This window comes from Cyprinodon tularosa, unplaced genomic scaffold (genome assembly GCF_016077235.1).
Source record: "Cyprinodon tularosa strain WSP-4 unplaced genomic scaffold, ASM1607723v1 ctg332, whole genome shotgun sequence".
NCBI lineage: Eukaryota > Metazoa > Chordata > Actinopteri > Cyprinodontiformes > Cyprinodontidae > Cyprinodon > Cyprinodon tularosa.
Genome location: NW_024039044.1, coordinates 469,746 through 487,890, shown reverse-complemented (window position 1 = coordinate 487,890; position 18,145 = coordinate 469,746). Strand labels below are relative to the sequence as shown.

Sequence of the window (18,145 nt, the reverse complement as noted above, 5' to 3'; positions counted from 1 at the left end):
AAACTGGAGAGGAAGTCTGTGGCTGAAGTTGATAACAAAGAAGAATTACTCTTTCTCTTGTTGCCATCAGGATGTGCAAACTAATGCAGTTCATTTATTCATACATTTTTATTATCAAATGCATTTAGAAAAAAATAAATAATGTCAGATGTCAAATAAGTTTTTAGTTATATATCTGTCTTTTCAAAGAATCTAAAAAAAAAACGTATTGATGTTTACTCTAAGTCTTAATTTAAGCATAAAAAGTATTTTTTATGGGCTTTTTATTTGTGCGTAAAATCCACTTTTACGCACCAATCCAAACCTGGGGAGAATCACTTGAAAGTTGCAGGTAGACCTGAGAGCGCTCGTTTGTGGCTCAAGATCAAGCGCTCGTCGAGAGACAGAGAAAAGGAGGGAGGAGGAGGTGGAGGGGGAGCTTCAAGGCCAAAGTGAGCTTTATGTACCGCAGCGGGTCACTTTCTAGGAGCCATTTGGAGCCAGAGGCTACCCGGAGCGCACAGGAGCCGCACCAAACTGAGGCGGATCATCAGTCCTAGTCACTGAGGCCAGCAGCAGGGAGCACATTGCTTCACACAGGGTAGGAAAAAAAAAACAGACACGGAAGAGAAGTGAGAGAAAGAGAGAGGCTGAGTGCGGGGACGGTCGGCAAAAACGCACTGTGGAAGTTTAGAGTGTGCGGGATCTGGAGGAAAGAGGCTTGAGTGGCCGCACAGGATTGCAGAAGATGCCGAGGGTAGTCCCGGACCAGAGGAGCAAGTTTGAGAATGAGGAGTTTTTCCGCAAGTTGAGCAGAGAGTGTGAGGTGAGTGAGACGGCGGAAATAAAGAGAAGAGAAAGACAGTCAAACCCGCGCGCATCAGTCCTCTTTAACCAATAATCATTTATTTGATCTTTACTCATGCGGATTAAAGTCGGGAGCAGTTTTTGACTCCCTCAGACCATCCCAAAGTTTCAGATTTTTACAATACAGATGTGTCACTCTTTTTAATAATTTCTCATCTTCAAATTCAGTTTTATTGTTTCCATTTCCATTGACACAATTTTACATCCTGAGAATACTGAAAAAAGAACATTTTCACATTAAACTGAAGTTTATTTTGGATTTGAGAGGGATTCGAGCGGAAAATGGTATATATCTAATTAAAACTAGGCGTTTTTTATTGTTATTTTTATTTATATGTTGTTTCTTCTGCAGATTAAATACACTGGCTTCAGGGACCGACCTCATGAGGAGAGGCAAGCCCGCTTCCAGAACGCCTGCAGAGACGGACGCTCAGAAGTTGTGAGTCCAAAACTAGATTTGGTTCATTTTAAAGGTGCTGATTGGAGCGCCATGTATGAAAACCTATAAAGAGGAAGGTCCCCCGAAGTGCGCCTTTGTATTTGGAGGTTACAGAGGCGCTGCTAGGCATACTTACGGGAGCCGCATGTATGGAATAGTATAGTCATCATGTGCAATAAATTATAATATTACTAATAAATTGATTTTGGTATCAAACTTTACTAAATAAATACATTATATAGTTAATTAGAGACTTTATTTCTGTTAACTATGATAATTTTCTTGTTCCAGGTAATAGAAACAGCATTTTTGGGGAAGAATCTTAGGTCTGATGAATGAACAATGCACTTTTAATTTTAAAAGGAGCTTTATTTGAATGCATCATAATCATCTCATATATACTGTATATTAGGGTGCTCTAAATATGTTAAAATATATGGATAAATAGCTGAGAGTATCTGTAATGAACCAACTCCTTATTTTAAGGGGGAGCTAATATATCTTCCTAATTGATTTACGGCCTCCAATTTGGAAGTTATTACTGACTTGATCAAGCATGCAGCATCGTGATAAGAGCCAGAAAACATTGTGAAAGGTGGATGGAAAGAATGCTGAGGAGTCATTACATTATCAATGTCATAACATTAAGGTTATTCTGCTATATTATAAACTTTTTCCAAGATATCTTTTCCTATTCTGAAGTTTAATAGATAAAAGTTGTTTAGGTTTTTTTCATTTGAGGTCTGAAAACATGACTTTTATTGGATTTCGGGATTATTTTCTACAAACAAGTTCTTGAAATGACAAAATTTTGAGTAAAGATTTGGGAGAAATTTTAGTAGTCTGGAATAACATATATATATATATATATATATATATATATATATATATATATATATATATATATATATATATATATATATATATATATATATATATATATATAAATATACATATATAAACATAGGAATGCATCCTGTACAATTTTTGTAATTAAGCCTTGTTTCCCCAAACAGCATAATTACTTAGTTATTATTTTACTTTATAGTTTCATCCTAACCGGTCTGTCTTTCCTGTAATCCTCTGATGTCTGATGTTTATCTTCAGGCACATGTGGAAACCTTTTGATCAAACCTGATCTGAATTTTTAAGTGGGTCCAGAAGATATGCCTTTGAAAAATAGATCTCTCATTTCATTAAGATGCGCAAACATAAACATTGATAAAACAACCGGTTAACATTAATTTATATGCATTTTACTTGTATCAATTTCATTGCAACTTTTGAGCAAAATGTTTTGTCAATTGAATTGGATATCTTATCAAATGAGCTAAACTCAAGAAATTATCTGGATTTTTTATTTTTTTTTTGGCTCATATCAAAATAAAAAAAAGGTTTTGTAATGGAGACAATGGAATATTTTTTTAAGTAAGGCACATTTTATAAATGTATTATAATATACAGCGGCTAAGTTGTGCTATTTACTAGCAACGGATTCCTGAGGGATAAGAAGACAGATTGAGTTCACTGTTGTTGCCTAACAGGTCAAAGCAGATACAAATGTGTGTAACGTCTGATCTAAGGCAGGAATGATCTAATTACAAATGACATTTTTTAGCTTCCATTAGATCCAAAGATTTATGAATCATACTACCCATCCCTATTCTGGGAAACATAAACGATGCCTAAGAATTAATTGAACTAGCACCTTAACAAGACAGTTCATATTTGAAACCACCATAAATTCCTTTTAATATTATAATTGATAAAAGGCTTCCTACTATGTCTTAAAGTTCTGGCAAAACCTTCCAGCTCAAAGTCTGGTTGATACCAGAGCAACTCTGATGAGCAGCCAAGCTTGGACTCATGAAAGGAGCTCACTGGTTGATGCCCCATTCTGTCCCTGCGGCAGGGAGAAGTATGGAGACCCATGAGCTCTAATTTCTTCCCTTCACACCCTCCAGCTCTGTTCATAATCTTCATCATCATTAGCATAGGCTCAGGGCCCCACCTGAACACATGAAACGGTGCATGAACCCGTTGATCCTAGGCAGGTCATTTCATTTTTATGAATGTGATGCTTCAGTCTCATATCACAAACAAACCTCATATATGAGGAAATATGAGAAAATTAATGCTGTTTCTGTCCTCACTGGGCATGAGCTACATTTCCATGGAGTGTAACCCTTAAATTAACTTACCATGGTGTTTATGTTATATGGTAATAACAATTGCTCACATTGTTGCTTAAAATGTCTCTTTAATCAATCATAATAATGTTTATTTATTGTTTAATTTGATTTGGAGAGAAGCTATTTGAGCAAAGTTCTAGAGTTAACCTATTAATGTGTATATTACACAGAATTGCTTTTTTGCTGTTCTCTTCTTACGGATAAGAAGAAGTGAAGCAAGACATTATTAGCTGGTTAATTAGCTGGACTATTTACTCAGGTAGATTTAATATTCAACTGGGACTTGTATTTTAAAACAGGACTAAAACCTTTTACATTTTCATTGAAAACTTTTTCAGACCGTATGCCTTTCTGCAAAAGTCGCTGCATTCTTCCATGTTAGAGCTAGCGTTGTTTTACTCTATAGAGAAAATGTCGGTCTCTCCAGGCCTTTCTCCGCTATTTCAGTAATACGGCTTAGCACATTTAGATTGGTATGGCAGAACATTTCTTGCGGTCTTGAAAGTGCAGCTTTTTAAATGATTGCTTTACCTTGGATCTAACCCGTATCTTGCTGTGTTTTTTTCTATGTCCTGTAGTAGGTGTTTTGTTGGCCTATGCTGCCAAAGAATGTTATTTTTCTTTTTTACTTTAGAGCAAGCAGCCAGAGTGAGAGTGCTGTCGCTGCAAGGAAATATTTTGTGGTAGCAAAGTCAAATCTGGTCCAAATTGACGTCCTGCCATTTAGAAAACACACTGCTCTCCAGCTTCAGATGTAAATGTGAAGACACTGATGCTCTGCCTTTGTCTAAAGATTTCACAGTGTTTATGACCCAGATGACTAAGAATTTGCTCAGGCATTAAGAAGAATTACAGGAAAAAGCCTCGTGAAGCTGCTCACCCTTAAGGTCACAGTGGTAATTTATTAGTAACCCTAATTCTATAAAAACATCATTTGATTTAAGTAAAATATTTTTGACTTTTAAAATAGTGAAATTGAATCTTTTTTTTTTTTTTTTATAATTCGGCAGGTTAGTTATAGTTGTTCTGCTACTGAGATGAGAGCTTTCCCTAGTCAAATTTTAATTTTAATGCATAAATCGGGTTCAAAGAATTTGTGATAAGAAGGTTCTAAGATTAGGTCACTGATGTTGAAGTTCTGTGATTGGTTTCTAACATGTCAAATCAATCCTTCAACAAGTATAAACATTAGCCGTGGATGAGTCATCTGTATCAAGGTGTACTGAAGTTTTACTACCTCACAGTTTCTAAACCTCGAAAAGTTTCTGTCTTAATGTTCCCATCGATTCACATCCTTTTTGTCAAATGCCAGGGTGAACACAGCACTGAGGAAAGGCAGGGAACCCTTTGCTTCAGCTTTTGCTGTGCACTGCTGATCAGCTGATTTACAGAGACAGTCTGTCAGTCACAGATGTTATCATGAGCCAAAACCTTTAAAAAGAAGATTTTTTTCTGAATGTTTCTTCTATTCTGTCTAAATAAAGTTAGTGAACCTAAAATTGGTCTTTTATGAACATGTTTCTGCTTTTAATATACTTCTGTTGACTACATTTTCCTTTTTTTGTGTGTAACATGTTTGTGATAGATAAAAACTTTAATAACAAAACATCAACCTACTAAGACACTCATGTAGTTAAATAAAACAGGAGCCTGTCTGTAAGAAAGAGGAGCATCATGTCCCGTGTCTTATTGGGACATGATATGTCCGCTCGTCCATATTTATAATCTTCAGCTGTGACATCATGCTGCAGATTTATCTATGAAGTAAACGGAAGGGTGGTCAATTTTCAACATGATTATGTTCGATGTGAACCTTTGCATGTGATAAAACCCAAGAAAATTTTTGAAATATCACATTAAGTGAACAAATGTAGATTATTATTTATTATTATTATTGATTATTATTTAATGATTTTAAACCAATTTTGATCAACTTCACAAATATGTTTGATGGAAAGTTAAAGCCACGGCTGAATATTATTATTTCATGCAGTTTTATTCAAATTAACTAATTTTTTTTTTTTTATTATTATTAGATTTGGTGAAGAAGTGACCTGTTTTTGTAGATTTGAACTCTTGGGTTTATTGATCAACCAATTTCCTCCTCATTGATAAAAATAATGAAATTATCAAAAAATAATGAAAAAATTGTTTATTTACGTCTTATTATTACTTGTTATTATTTACTTATTACTTTTTTTGTAAGAAAAATGTTGGCACTTCTGCTAAATATATCTTGTATTTATAGCTTTACTTGTTAACTGACTTGATGCTGTTGAATTACAACTTAGAGTCTTTTATTGTTATTTCGTATTATTTGCCAGGTGTTTCCACGGTTTAGATGAGATGAGAAGCTCTCAATGAAGACTTTAAAATGTGTCCTTTAAATAAGATGTATTAGGTTAATAAGGCAAAACCAACATTAAATAAATTAAGAACTATGAATACATACATTTTCTGACAGAAATCGCCTGAGTATCTTTTCTTCCAGGAATAATTTTAACATTTTTTTAGCTGATAAATCTTACAGAGAACCATCTAAAAAAAAAAAAACTAAAAAAAAAAACTAAGCATATGAATTCAGATGTAAGACTCTACTTAGTGCAGAAATTGATCTACTATTTGTAAAAATCCATTTAATAATTTACATTTCACAGCTAAATTAATCTGTCCAATAAATGTTGCTTTGTGGAGGCAGGAAGTAACCTTCTAGCTTTTTTCAAATTAAAATGTAATCTTGGACAACACTGTTTGCAGCAGTTCAGTCATTTTGAGCAATGTTTCCACGTTATGTTTGATCAGTGTACTAATGACAGTAATTTGCAGATATGTACGGTAGTCATTATTGTGATTATTGTTAGGTCATTATATCTTTACTTTATTATTTATTTATTTTGCATTTGTTATATTTATTTTGCAATGTACTATTAGCAGAGCTCTACAGAACTTGTAGGTTGTTTAGCTACTTTATTTACACCCCTGTTTAACATAGAGTTATTAAAGCATTTAAATAAAAAAAGAGGTAAAAAAAAAACATCAAAACTAATATAATTCACTATTCTTCATAGAAACATTGAAATACTCAGATAAACAAGAAAATTATATCTTTACATCAAATATAATATATATTCATGTAAATATAAATAAAATATTGTTTTTCAAGACACATATTTGACACCTTTCTCATTTCGTTGTTGGATCATATCTGTATCAGATTTACTCTGCCAGAAATCGGAATCTTTTGTGCGTTACTCCACATGATTTAAATTGTAATAGGATTTTTATCAGTTTGTCTGTAGTGTGCCAGTGTTTAGTCATAAATTGGTTTGACTTATTGATTTTCATCTTCTTAGAAAGATTGATCAAGATAAGTTTAAAAAGCAGCCGGGTCGTGCAGCACCAGTCGTCATTAGTGTAAATCAGCTAATTTAAAAATAGCATATCCATTCATTGATTCTTTTTCCATATCCTTTCAGGATTTTTTTTTTGTATATTATACAATATTATTATAAGAATTTTTACTAGAGGTTATAAAATTTTAGATCATTTAACAAGTATACAAAAAATGTGTTTTTACCAGATACACGCAGGTCTCTCTTTATCATTACCACCATGCGATACCATGATGTTTAATTATTATGGGCTGCCATTTTGTTTTGGATGCATCAAGTATGACTATAATTTAAATCATTTATAATTTAGATCATTAAAAACAGCATCCTGGGTGGAAAGAATTTAAAACACTTTAATGTCCTTACCAAAAATATTTTAGAAATCCCCACCCAAAATATAATCATCTCCAAAAAGAAAACAGTTAAAATATAAACACTAAGAGTTTTTAGATATAGTGGATATTTGAAAAGAAACGTGTTATTGGTTAAGACTTTAAGCAGTTTCACACAGAATGTGGCAGCATTTTTTATTTTTTTATTTGTAATTGTTGAGCTCTTTTTCCCTGAAAGCAATTACAAATTTCCATATAGGATTCTTTGATTCATAACACACATGCACACACACACCAACACACACCCACACACACAGGGGGACTCATGCAACTGCTCTATCTGTTCAGGATTGATTTGATAAATTGAAGAATAACTCAAAGTAAATTATCTTCGGCTCAGCTCATTAGAGATGAGTCCTTTTCTAAACTATTATTGATTTTCATGTTTCTGGATTCACTCACTCTTTCTCCTCTTGTATTTCATACCATTCCTTTTGTTCTTCTTTATATTTTTTCCTTTTCATTTCGAATTTGTTTCTATTTCTGTCCACCCTTCCTTACATCCCACTTGATTTATTTTCCAACCCTTTGCTCTTTCTTCATTTCATCTCTGTATTCTTATACCCGTCCTTTTTCCCTCCATCTCTCTCCTTGTTCTCCACTCTGTCCGCTTCTTGCCAGCAGTAGTAGGCAGCAAATTGGAATCAGATGGTTGTAATCCAATACTTCAAATCCAGCAGAAATGATGACTCGGGTGTTCTTTGAGTTTCAACCCTTTAATTTCTTCTCATCTCTTCAGAACTGTTCTGTTCTTGCTGTGTTTTATTCACTTTTTCTTTCTCAACCTCTCAGTCCTCCACGAGAGACACATTTGACAGGATGGATAATTCATATGCTTCTACTTCAGTCCCATCACTAATTCCCTTAGTATTGATCTGTCTCAGCAACATATATTACACAAAGACAAAAGCACGCAGCGAGATTGAGAACAACTTAAATCTCTAATTCCATTTGCTGCTTCACAGTAATATGTTTCTTTATGGCTACAGGACAGAAATGCATTCTGTTGCTTTTTTCTCATTTGGTTTATGTTTCTGTGCATCAGTATGCATCCAGAGAGAAATGCATCACGTCATGACAAGAGGCCACTTTTTATAGAAATCAAAGAAATGGTGAAAGCTGCTGCAACCTAGAAGTTTATTTTGTGTTTTTGTTGTAAGAGTAGAGTAGTTAGAGAGCATTGATGCACTCAGTGAGGCTAAGTGCTGCAGATTAATTGGGCTTTTCTTTATTCTCCACTTGCACGTATCATCCTCTTGCAACTACCTATTTTAGTGTATTTCACTGGTATTTTATGTGACAGACCAACACTGAGTAGTCTTTTATTGTGAAGTTTGATCCCCTCTAATAAAAAGCACTGCTGCCAACTGCCTTTAGAATTCACTTAATTAGTAAACATTGTCCTCTGGTTTCTTTGCAGTTTACCAAAAGCCATGTAAGAGTCACAACAAACCTGTATAAGAAGCACTGTGCTTCGTTAAGAATGAAAGCTACATTTTTGGCAGAGATTCAAAATACTTCTCTATGAGGAAGATAACCTTTCATTACCCTGAACATACCATCTCCACAATAAAAAAATGTGGTGGTAGCATTATGGTCTGGGAAAGCTTCTCTTTATCAGGGCAGCAAAAGCTGTTTAGAAATAATGGGAAGATAGATGAAGATTAATACAGGAAATCACATAACAAAAAATTTGAGAAGCTTTAAGACTGGACATTTTAAACATACAACCAGAGGATTTTTAAAAAGTTAGAACATCTTCATGTGCTGGAATAGCCCAGCTAAATTCTTTTATTTATTTATTTGAGAATCTGTGGGGGAAAAAACGTGGGCATTGATCCAATGATGTATTCTAGCAAAGCTAAAGGAGACAGGGGACCTGTGGCTTTACACTGAAGATGTTTGTTAAAATAATTAACTCTTCTTTGCAGATACCCTTTATTATTTAGAGAACCAGGTATCCTTTTTGTTTCTTGTCACAATAAGCTTCACTGTGTGTTTGTCAGTCCCATAAAATCAGGACGACTGGTGTTTTAATAAGCCACTGTACAGATACAATGTTTAAAATTAAAATACAAAAATAATCTTTTTTTGTTTTTGTTATGAAATCATTGTATTTAGCTTTCAGTCGGACCACCCGCATCAGAGTTCTGTTTTTGCAGGCTTGTGCTCTCCGCAGAAAATTACTCTGGAGAATCGTAGAGTTAGTTTCTTGGTGCTCTACGCATTACAGTGTTAAACACTTTTTTTCCTGTAAAACTCGATGAAAGCTCTAAATAAATGAGAGCACATATGTATTTAATGCAGGCATGAAAAAAAAGTTAAGGCCTTTTTAAAATTATTTTTCTAGAGTCAGGAATCATTTGCCCTGTGCTGTACCACTGGGTGCTGCATAACAACTACCCACAAATTTGTAATTGTCCGGTATTAATACAGGTAGACCTGATACTGCACTGGTTTTGTTTGGGTATAGCAATCCCTTCTATCAGCCTTGATTATTGTTTCTTATATAAATATTGTGTAGATGTTCATGTTGCATTTTAACAAAATGAAAATGGTATCAGGATGCAACTATTTCCTAATCCTTACAAATGCTGAGATTCATGGTTAGTGATGCAATTGAAGGCAACAACTTTAGCAGGTTGAGTAGAAATTTTCAGGACTTCCATCCACTACTTTTAGGGCATTTTGTATTAAATGTAACCATCATAGAAATATGATGGAAACTTATAAATAAAGAACTGTAAAAGAAAAAAGACTGAAAACAGAGTCCAAAATATAAAGGGACTCATTTTTCTAAGTTAGTCCAGGTAGGGTAACCACAGATGCAGAACATCCATCCATCCATTTTCCATCAGCTATAGGGGTGCTGGTGCCTGTCTCCAGCTGACTATGGGGGAGAGGCGGGGTACACCCTGGACAGGTTGCAGTCCCGTGCAGGGCAACACAAAGACAAACAGGACACACATCCATTCACACAAACTCACACCTAATTAGAGTTTAATATATATAAATAAGGAGAATTTAGAGAAGCCAACTAACCTAACTCATGTTTTTGGACTGTGGAAGCTGGAGTACCCGGAAAGACCCATGCAAAAAAAACCCGGGCCGGCAATCGAACCCAGAACCTTCTTGCTGCAAGGCTGAATACAATGATGCTGCAAGGCAGCAGTGCTACCCACTGCACCACTGACCAGCCCATATGCAAATGCATTATTGTAAACTTAATTTGTTCCTAGAGATATCAGTGCTGTAAAACTGCCTGCAGCTCAAGTCCAAATTCAATTTAATGTAGGCCCACTTTAGTTTGATCCATCTGTTGTGTTAAAGGGACCGGGTAATCCGTGTTACCTGATGGGCCCAATCACACCCCAGTTCTTAAAATCCAATAGAATGTGCCTCGATTTAAGACCTTTGCATCTATCTTTACGTTGTCCTCTCTCTGTCCACAGGCCTTCGTAGCAACTGGTACCAACCTCTCCCTGCAGTTTTTCCCAGCCAACCTCCATGGAGACCAGAGACAGGTTCCATCAAGAGAATACGTCGACTTCGAGAGAGAGACAGGAAAGGTAGGATGAATGAAAGATCAATCATCTGTTTCTGCTTTCTTAGACATTCTGTCCCTTTAAGCTTTTCACTGTAAAAAAAAAAACAGTTCTACAAAGGATTTCTAAAAAATTTTGCAAACACTGGGTCTGCAAACCGTCTCTGCTCTTTGGATCATCTCCTACTCTCGATTTGATGTCACAGTTGACACTCCGGAGTTGCCAAGACAAAAAAAGTATTTTGTCTGCAACTTTTCTTTCAGTTCCTGTTTTCGGGATCATTTCAAGAAATGAAAATAGAACAAATTGTTCCTTTTACAATGTAAATGTTCAGACATTACAATGTCTGAACATTTACATTGCTTTCTGGAGGTTTTAAACCAACCCCTAACTTCTATAGTAAAGTTTTCATTAGGCACCAGATTTTCTTTGAGTTTTACAACTTCTCAAAGGTTCTTTCTTTGTACCGGTAAGTTCTTTCCTTTTCAGTCCAGCCCTTGAACTTGATTGTTAAATATTTCTTTATCTATTTTTCTGCCCATTTTATTATTTTTGGCTTGCAGAGGGGGTTGGTGCATTTGAAAGACTTCAAAGTCACCCTTTACATCTATATACTCTGACCTCTGTGTCTAGACGCTTCTTTTATATAATTTTATGTCAAATATAAGATCATGAACTATTTTGTGTATCAGGTTGAATAACACGGCTTAAATTCTTTTATGCATCATGTTTCAAACAATTTAGCCTTTAAAGTTGGGTTTCTGCAGCTTCCATCTCATTTTAGAACCACATGAGGTCCGTCGCACAAATAGAATCTCTACCTAGTAGAGATCACCCACCACAAACTGAATAAAAGCCACATAGCTGCACTCGCAAGCTTATGCAAGATCAAACCTTAGCGACCTGAAGGTGTGATGGGGTGACGCCCACTGTTCAGTAGATCATTGATGTTGTGTTTATTTGGATGGTAATTGTCTCCCCCAGTGTGTGGGTGTGTATGAACATGTCCATGGACAGTGGCCAGCTGAAACGAATGCCAACTGGCGGCTCATTAAAAATGCATTCTGAGGAATCGATGGACCTCCATGGCCCGGGGCTGACTGACTAATCTCATGCTGTTAATTATTTAATATTAGTATGTGTGTGCCTGTGTGCATGTGTTTTGGTATTTATGTGTGCTGGGCATTTCGGGTGTTTACTGGTGTCAGACAAAAAGCAGAAAGAATGCGTCTGTGTGAAGGCGGTTTGTTTTTGTTACATTAACACGGCTCACAGATGCATAAAGTTTTAATGAGGCCAGGAGACGTCAATATAAAGGAGTTTAAGAGTCCTTTATTTGAAGTAGACTAAAGTTTCTTTCTCTGCGTCTTTCACTCACAGAAACATCCGTTATGAACAAAAGCTGTCAAAGTTGCATTCATTTCTATGTTTGTTGTTCACATTCGGAACTATTACAGGATAATACACGAGCAGAAGATTGATTCGAGATAGCAAACAGCTGCAGTTAGTTAACACTGGTGGGAGGTGGTGGGATTGTTTAGAAGGGCCTTTAATTGTGCAGATTTTCTGCAGCGCTGCTCTATCGGGATCTGGTTTCACACACGCTGATCATGATCCCTCCGGACCTCCTTACAGGATACTGCTGTCAGATCCAGGCAAAGGTCCTGGGTGCATTTGCAACTTCTTTGCTTAATTAACGTCACACCTTGAGCTCGTTAACTGATACTCACTCCTCTAGCTCAAGGTTACTTACTTTATATGTTGCACTTTAACAACTTCTCATTGTGTATAGTTATATAGAGGGCCATTTTAATCAATTTAAAAACACCAATACAAATAAAATATTATTCATTAGAGATTAGATTATATTGCTTTGGTATCCTGGAGGTGTTATTAAAAATTGTGAAATATTTCCATCTAGCTTAGCATAAGCTTAGCATTTTGACTGTTCTTGGAATTTAAAAATTTACATTTGATTTTGACCTGTCTTTTGGTTAGACTAAACCTTTTTCTTTTTCAGGTCATTTAGTTTTGCTTAAATTATTTCTATTATACAAAGAATATCTTTAGAGATGTTATGTTTAAAGTATGTTTTCATAGTTGTCAGGAAGATGTGCTTTTTTAACTGTATAACTTGGTCATATATTTTAAAATCTTTCCACAAACTTTGCACATTAGCTTGCTGGAATATTGACCCATTCCTCCTGAAAGAACTGTTATGTTTCTATTCTGTGCAGAGGAGTTTGGGAGATATGTGTAGGGAACCACAAGGTTTATTGTGTTGAATTAGAGAATATTTAAATGAACAACATCATCAAGTGATTCTTCTTTTGTTTTTGTTTTTTCTGTTTGTAAAATTATTCTTAAAAGAATATGCCCAACAGCTTACACCTGGGGGAGTTTTGTTGAAGATCCATGGTGTGTTTCTGGTCTTACCTTTTTTTCTACTCCGGGTTTTTCTCTGATTTGTTTGTGGTCGTGCCATACGTCCCCCACTCCTTCCCTCCCTCCTTCAATCAGTCCCATCATCCCTCCATCCGCCCCGTCTTCTCCCCGCCTGCATTTCCAAACACAGATGGTGCCAAACCAGACAGGCAACGCAGCCAGGTTAAACTTGGCAACTGAATATAAAGTGCATGTGTGTGTGTGTGGGTGGGTGGGTGTTTGTGTGTATGAATTTTGGATCTCAGTGTTATTGCAGCTAATGGGAACCAGCTGTGGAGGAGGTTCACTCAGAGCTCCCTGCTTATGGGCAGCAGATCGTACCTCTGCGGAGAACATGAATTAAGGGACCAGAAACAGACTGGCAGAGGTTCTCTTACCTTTAGACGTTCTCAGGGACTTTAAGTAACGGTTGATACTCTAACAATGGGTCGCACTCATGTTTTAACTTCCTGTGATCTTTTTGTTTTTTAAGCAGAAGTTTCAATCAAATCCTAGTGAGAAAGAAGTGAATTAATTTTGATTGCCAGCTTTAAAAATTGTTGCAATGTTTGTTTTTAAAAACCTTAATGTGTAAGTAGGGCCTAATATTTGCCATAAGGACATCATCATTAATTTGTCTCAGTATCACCCCATTAAATTAAATCCATCCAACTGATTATTGTTCTTATGATTCCTGTGGTTTTTAATGTGCTACTTAGAAAAATGTTTTTCATTACTCAAGCAAAGCAAGAGCCAAGGAAAAGGAAAAGGAAAAGGAACGCAATCCTGGCAGCTTGATTTTGAGAGGTGACACAAAATCTGCTTTAAATTTAATGAGAGAGAGAGGGGTAAATTCCAGGAAATAAAGAGTACAATTTAAATGTTTACTTGTTTATAAGTTCCTTTTATTTAGTTATGAAAATATATTTTTAGGCCTGCTGTTGCTTTGGATTAAGGATAAACTCAGATAAACTGTCAAAATAAAATCACAGCTTTTTTTTGACAGGGTGTTTAGATTAAATAGTAGAACATATTAAAGCTACAGTGTGTAATAATTACAGGGATATACAGTCAGAAATGTAATATATTATACATAACTATGTTATTTATCATCACCTATGAGCTCAGCCTCTTAACCTTAATATTTGCGTTGCCTTAGAATTCGTTATTTCTAATTACATAGGAGCGGGTCTCGCAGCCATGGAGGCAGACATCTTTGCGCTACGGCAGCGCAGAGCCAACAAACTAGCGATTGCGAGATCGCCCATTACGCTCGAAAGTAACTACGGCAAGTTGAGAGAGATGAACTGAGACGGTACTGAACAATAGATGGCAGTATTAAAATTATCTATGTAAACAAACCTCATCACTTGAGAAGGTAGGTGATGCGGACGTCGTGGAAGACATTTTGTCCCGTAACGCTCGCCGTACTGTTGGGGGGGAGAAGCGCTGGGGGGAGATGTTCATGTTGCTGCGGTCTGCAGTCTGGACGTTAGATGTCGCTGAAAATTACACACTGTAGCTTTAAACTGATTGCTCCTCAACCATCTCTCACTACAGTTATCCTTGGTCATACGTCATGTGGAGATGCTTATTAGAAACTTTGGTTACATTATTTAAGAGTTAAGTAGAAAGGAAAGTACTGGGATATGACTACAATAACCCCCAAGAGACTACAGATAAACAGTTAAGGGGAATTTAGCTACATTAGGAACTTGTTGAAAATCAAAAAAGAAAGATCCATATTCTGCTAATGGCTGCTTTAAGGTCCCATATCAGCTTTTTAAGTATTTCAAAGTTAATTTTAAATATATATATATATATATATATATATATATATATATATATATATATATATATATTTTTTTTTTTTTTTTATATATCACATTTGTAGTAGTATTAATTTGTCATAAATTAACAAGGACAGGAAACACTCTTACCTTTCCTTCTCTGCTGCTGCAACAAGGTATCACATCTCTTCAGGTGATCAGGCTGTTCTATAGGAAGACTGCACAAAGTCAGAGACCTCAGCCAAAAAAATAATTTTCATGACTTAGACACTTTCTTAAAAAAGAGCCATTGCTGTCACTGTGCAGATTAGCTGCTAAAAGAGCCAGTTTGTCTCAGCTTTGAACAGGAATCATCAAGCTCACATTTTTCCCTTTGCTGATGGGAAAAAGTGGTTGTTTGTTTACTTGACTGTGATGTGCAGGCACATCACAGTCAAGAAACTGTACTGTAGGTGCTTCCTGGAGGGAGCAGGTAATACTGGTCTTGTTTAGACATGGCTTGGCTGCTTGATTTTGCCAGAAAACAGAACAGAGAGGGGATGCTGCTCAGAGAGCAGAAGTCACATGGACTGACATGCATGAATCAAGCTAGATACCAATTTGGTAGGTTGGAAGGAATCAGATTATAACACAGAAGTCCAATCTATTTGGTTTTAAGCTGCTCTGAACTAGCATATAAGATCACATCAAATCCAAGCTAGCTAGTGAAAAAAAAAACAGTAGAATTTTACAGTCGATATTCTCAATTACCAAGATAGTTGATTGTAATGACACATCTAAAAGCAGCATATTTAACTACATGTTGAAATGTCAAGCTTTGCAGCAACATGTTGGTCCATTCTTCTACTGCTTGTCCATCAGGGTCTGGGGGAGTAGATCTCTTAAACAGGAATACATGTTATCTTTGCAGTAATGGTGCTATCAGCTGAAAATACTGATTGACATATTGACATTTTTCTGCCCATTCTCAATTCTCCTACTGCTCTGTTTATTCAATAGAAGCTATTTCTGCTACTAATGATTTTACACTTCCCTTATTTTTTACTTTCCTTGGAATTTAAGACTTTACCAAGTTTTTTTTATGTTTTACCATGTCTCTAAAAATACAGAAAATGCCACCTGAGGAGCTGCTGCTACTATCGACTCTAACAATTTCTGTTTATCTTTATCGAATGGAAAGTAATTGTGGCTAAATACTTCTGTGATTTTCTTGGTGTGCTTCATGCTTCCTCAACCCCTAATGAGTTTTCATGTTTTCTGTTAGAAGGGGTTGCTTCTTCTCCACTAGCCCCACATGCTCACATTATACACTTGAAAATATTGAAATCTAGATAAGTCATTTTTTCTTAAAATAAGTGCATTTATTCTTGGATTGAGGAGGTAAAAGAAACATTTTGCCAATGAAACAAGACAATTTACACTTAAAATAAGAACACACAATTGCATTGTCTTATTTCAAGTGCATATTTTCTAATTATCTTATTTTAAGAGTAAAAATACTCACTCAATTGGCAAACTATCTCATTTACCTACTCAAATGAAGGGTAAATATACTTAATTTAAGATATTGTTTACTTATTTCTAGATTGTTTTTACAGTGTAGCAGATTGATGCAAAGTAAACAACTTACAGCAATCATCTATATTTTGGTTTACTGTTTTGAACTGAGAGTGAATTTGATGTGAATTCTCTATTGAGTGAAAGTATTATATCAGAATGAAATACTAGAACTCTAGAACCAAATTGAACCTGTTTGTCTTTTAAATGGCCTCAAGAAGAAATTCCTTGTGAAATGTTGGTGTGAAAATAAATTGCATCAAACTGAATTAATATTGCAATGGGAGCAGATCACGACCTGGGGCAGGGCCATTTAGAGATCAGCAAGCTCAGTAATGTCGTAGGTTTTTTTTTACTCAATTGATATAACTCTGCAGTCTCTTAGGAAAAAACTGTAAATCCATACTTTGAACACTTTATATCACTTACAGTGCTTTACCCAATTGTTCTCCTGTGATGAAAGGGCTTCTTCCAGGAGGAGAATGAGCTTAAACCTTTTCAAGGTTCATTTTATAAAATTATATATTAATGTGTTAGAATGGCCTGATCAAAGGGTAGACCTAAATCTAATTATCAATCTAATTTAAAAACAGACAAACCAAAAAAAAAAACCTTGGAAATGTATCCCATATGCTGCCCTTCCATTCTGAGCTTAAGAATATTTACAAAGAAAAGACCACAGTTTTTGCGTCTATACTACATGTGCAGGGCTGGCAGAAAAGTTGTACCAAAAGACTTACAGCTGTGGCCAAAGGTGGCTCTATGAACTACTGACTCAAGGGGATTCCCAAAAACACTGGAAGATTGTGTTTGTAATGCTACAAAATCTGTAAAGGTTGAAAAAGTTGTAACGTGTCAAAAAATGATTTAGTAGAGTGTGCTTTGGCTTAGATGTTCAGAAACAGTTTATGCCACTAATAATATTAAAATTAATAAATGTAGAAAATTTGATTTTTCCTTCCATCCTATCAGACGGATCAAGAAAATCTGATCAAATTATGGCCCGTTTAGCTGGATTTGTCAGATTTATTGTGTCCTTGCAGTTGGCAGTGATCACCCTCGCTCACAGAAGCCCCCAAAATCACGTCTCAGGTTACACCTCTGCAGCCCTCTAATTTATTCATCAGCTTTAGGCCTGAAGGTCTCTCCTGTCACAGCAACATCAAGCATGTGTGTTTGCAGGAGAGTGAGGACCGTGTGCAGGATCATGTTTCCCTCTGAGCGGAAGCCGTGCCATCTCTGCGTGACTCGTCAGTGACATCATCAAAGCTAGACCACTAATTGGTTCCCTCTGCGACTGCTGCTCTCTGTCTGCCCAAATCTGTACGTTTGCCACTATGTGGGTTGGTGTGATGTGAGTGCTGCTAGGTTTTACATCCACTGCATCCACAGTCGGTGGTACTGGGTATTTACTTTGTTTTAAAAGGTCTCATTTCATTTAAAGCGAGTTTACCTCCAAGTCATTCTAACAGCAATGTATGCAAACAATATTTTCTCAACACTCGGACACATACATGCACTCACATGCATATACAAACTCTGCCCCCTCCCTCAGAGTATCAGATTCC

The 18,145-nt window shown here is 35.9% G+C and overlaps 1 protein-coding gene across 4 annotated transcripts in view; it reads left to right on the top strand.

The window, feature by feature from the left end:
- The first annotated feature begins 344 nt into the window (after positions 1-344).
- Positions 345-18,145, top strand: part of cbfb (core-binding factor subunit beta) — a 51,365-nt gene continuing 33,564 nt past the window's right edge. For 2 of the 4 annotated variants that reach the window (XM_038293927.1, XM_038293926.1), the window contains exons 1-3: positions 345-805; positions 1,199-1,285; positions 10,714-10,830. In XM_038293927.1, coding sequence (XP_038149855.1) covers positions 728-805; positions 1,199-1,285; positions 10,714-10,830 — 282 coding nt within the window. In that variant the 5' untranslated portion in view covers positions 345-727. The remainder of the gene's footprint in view (positions 806-1,198; positions 1,286-10,713; positions 10,831-18,145) is intronic. The other 2 variants (XM_038293929.1, XM_038293928.1) reach the window with 2 other exon arrangements.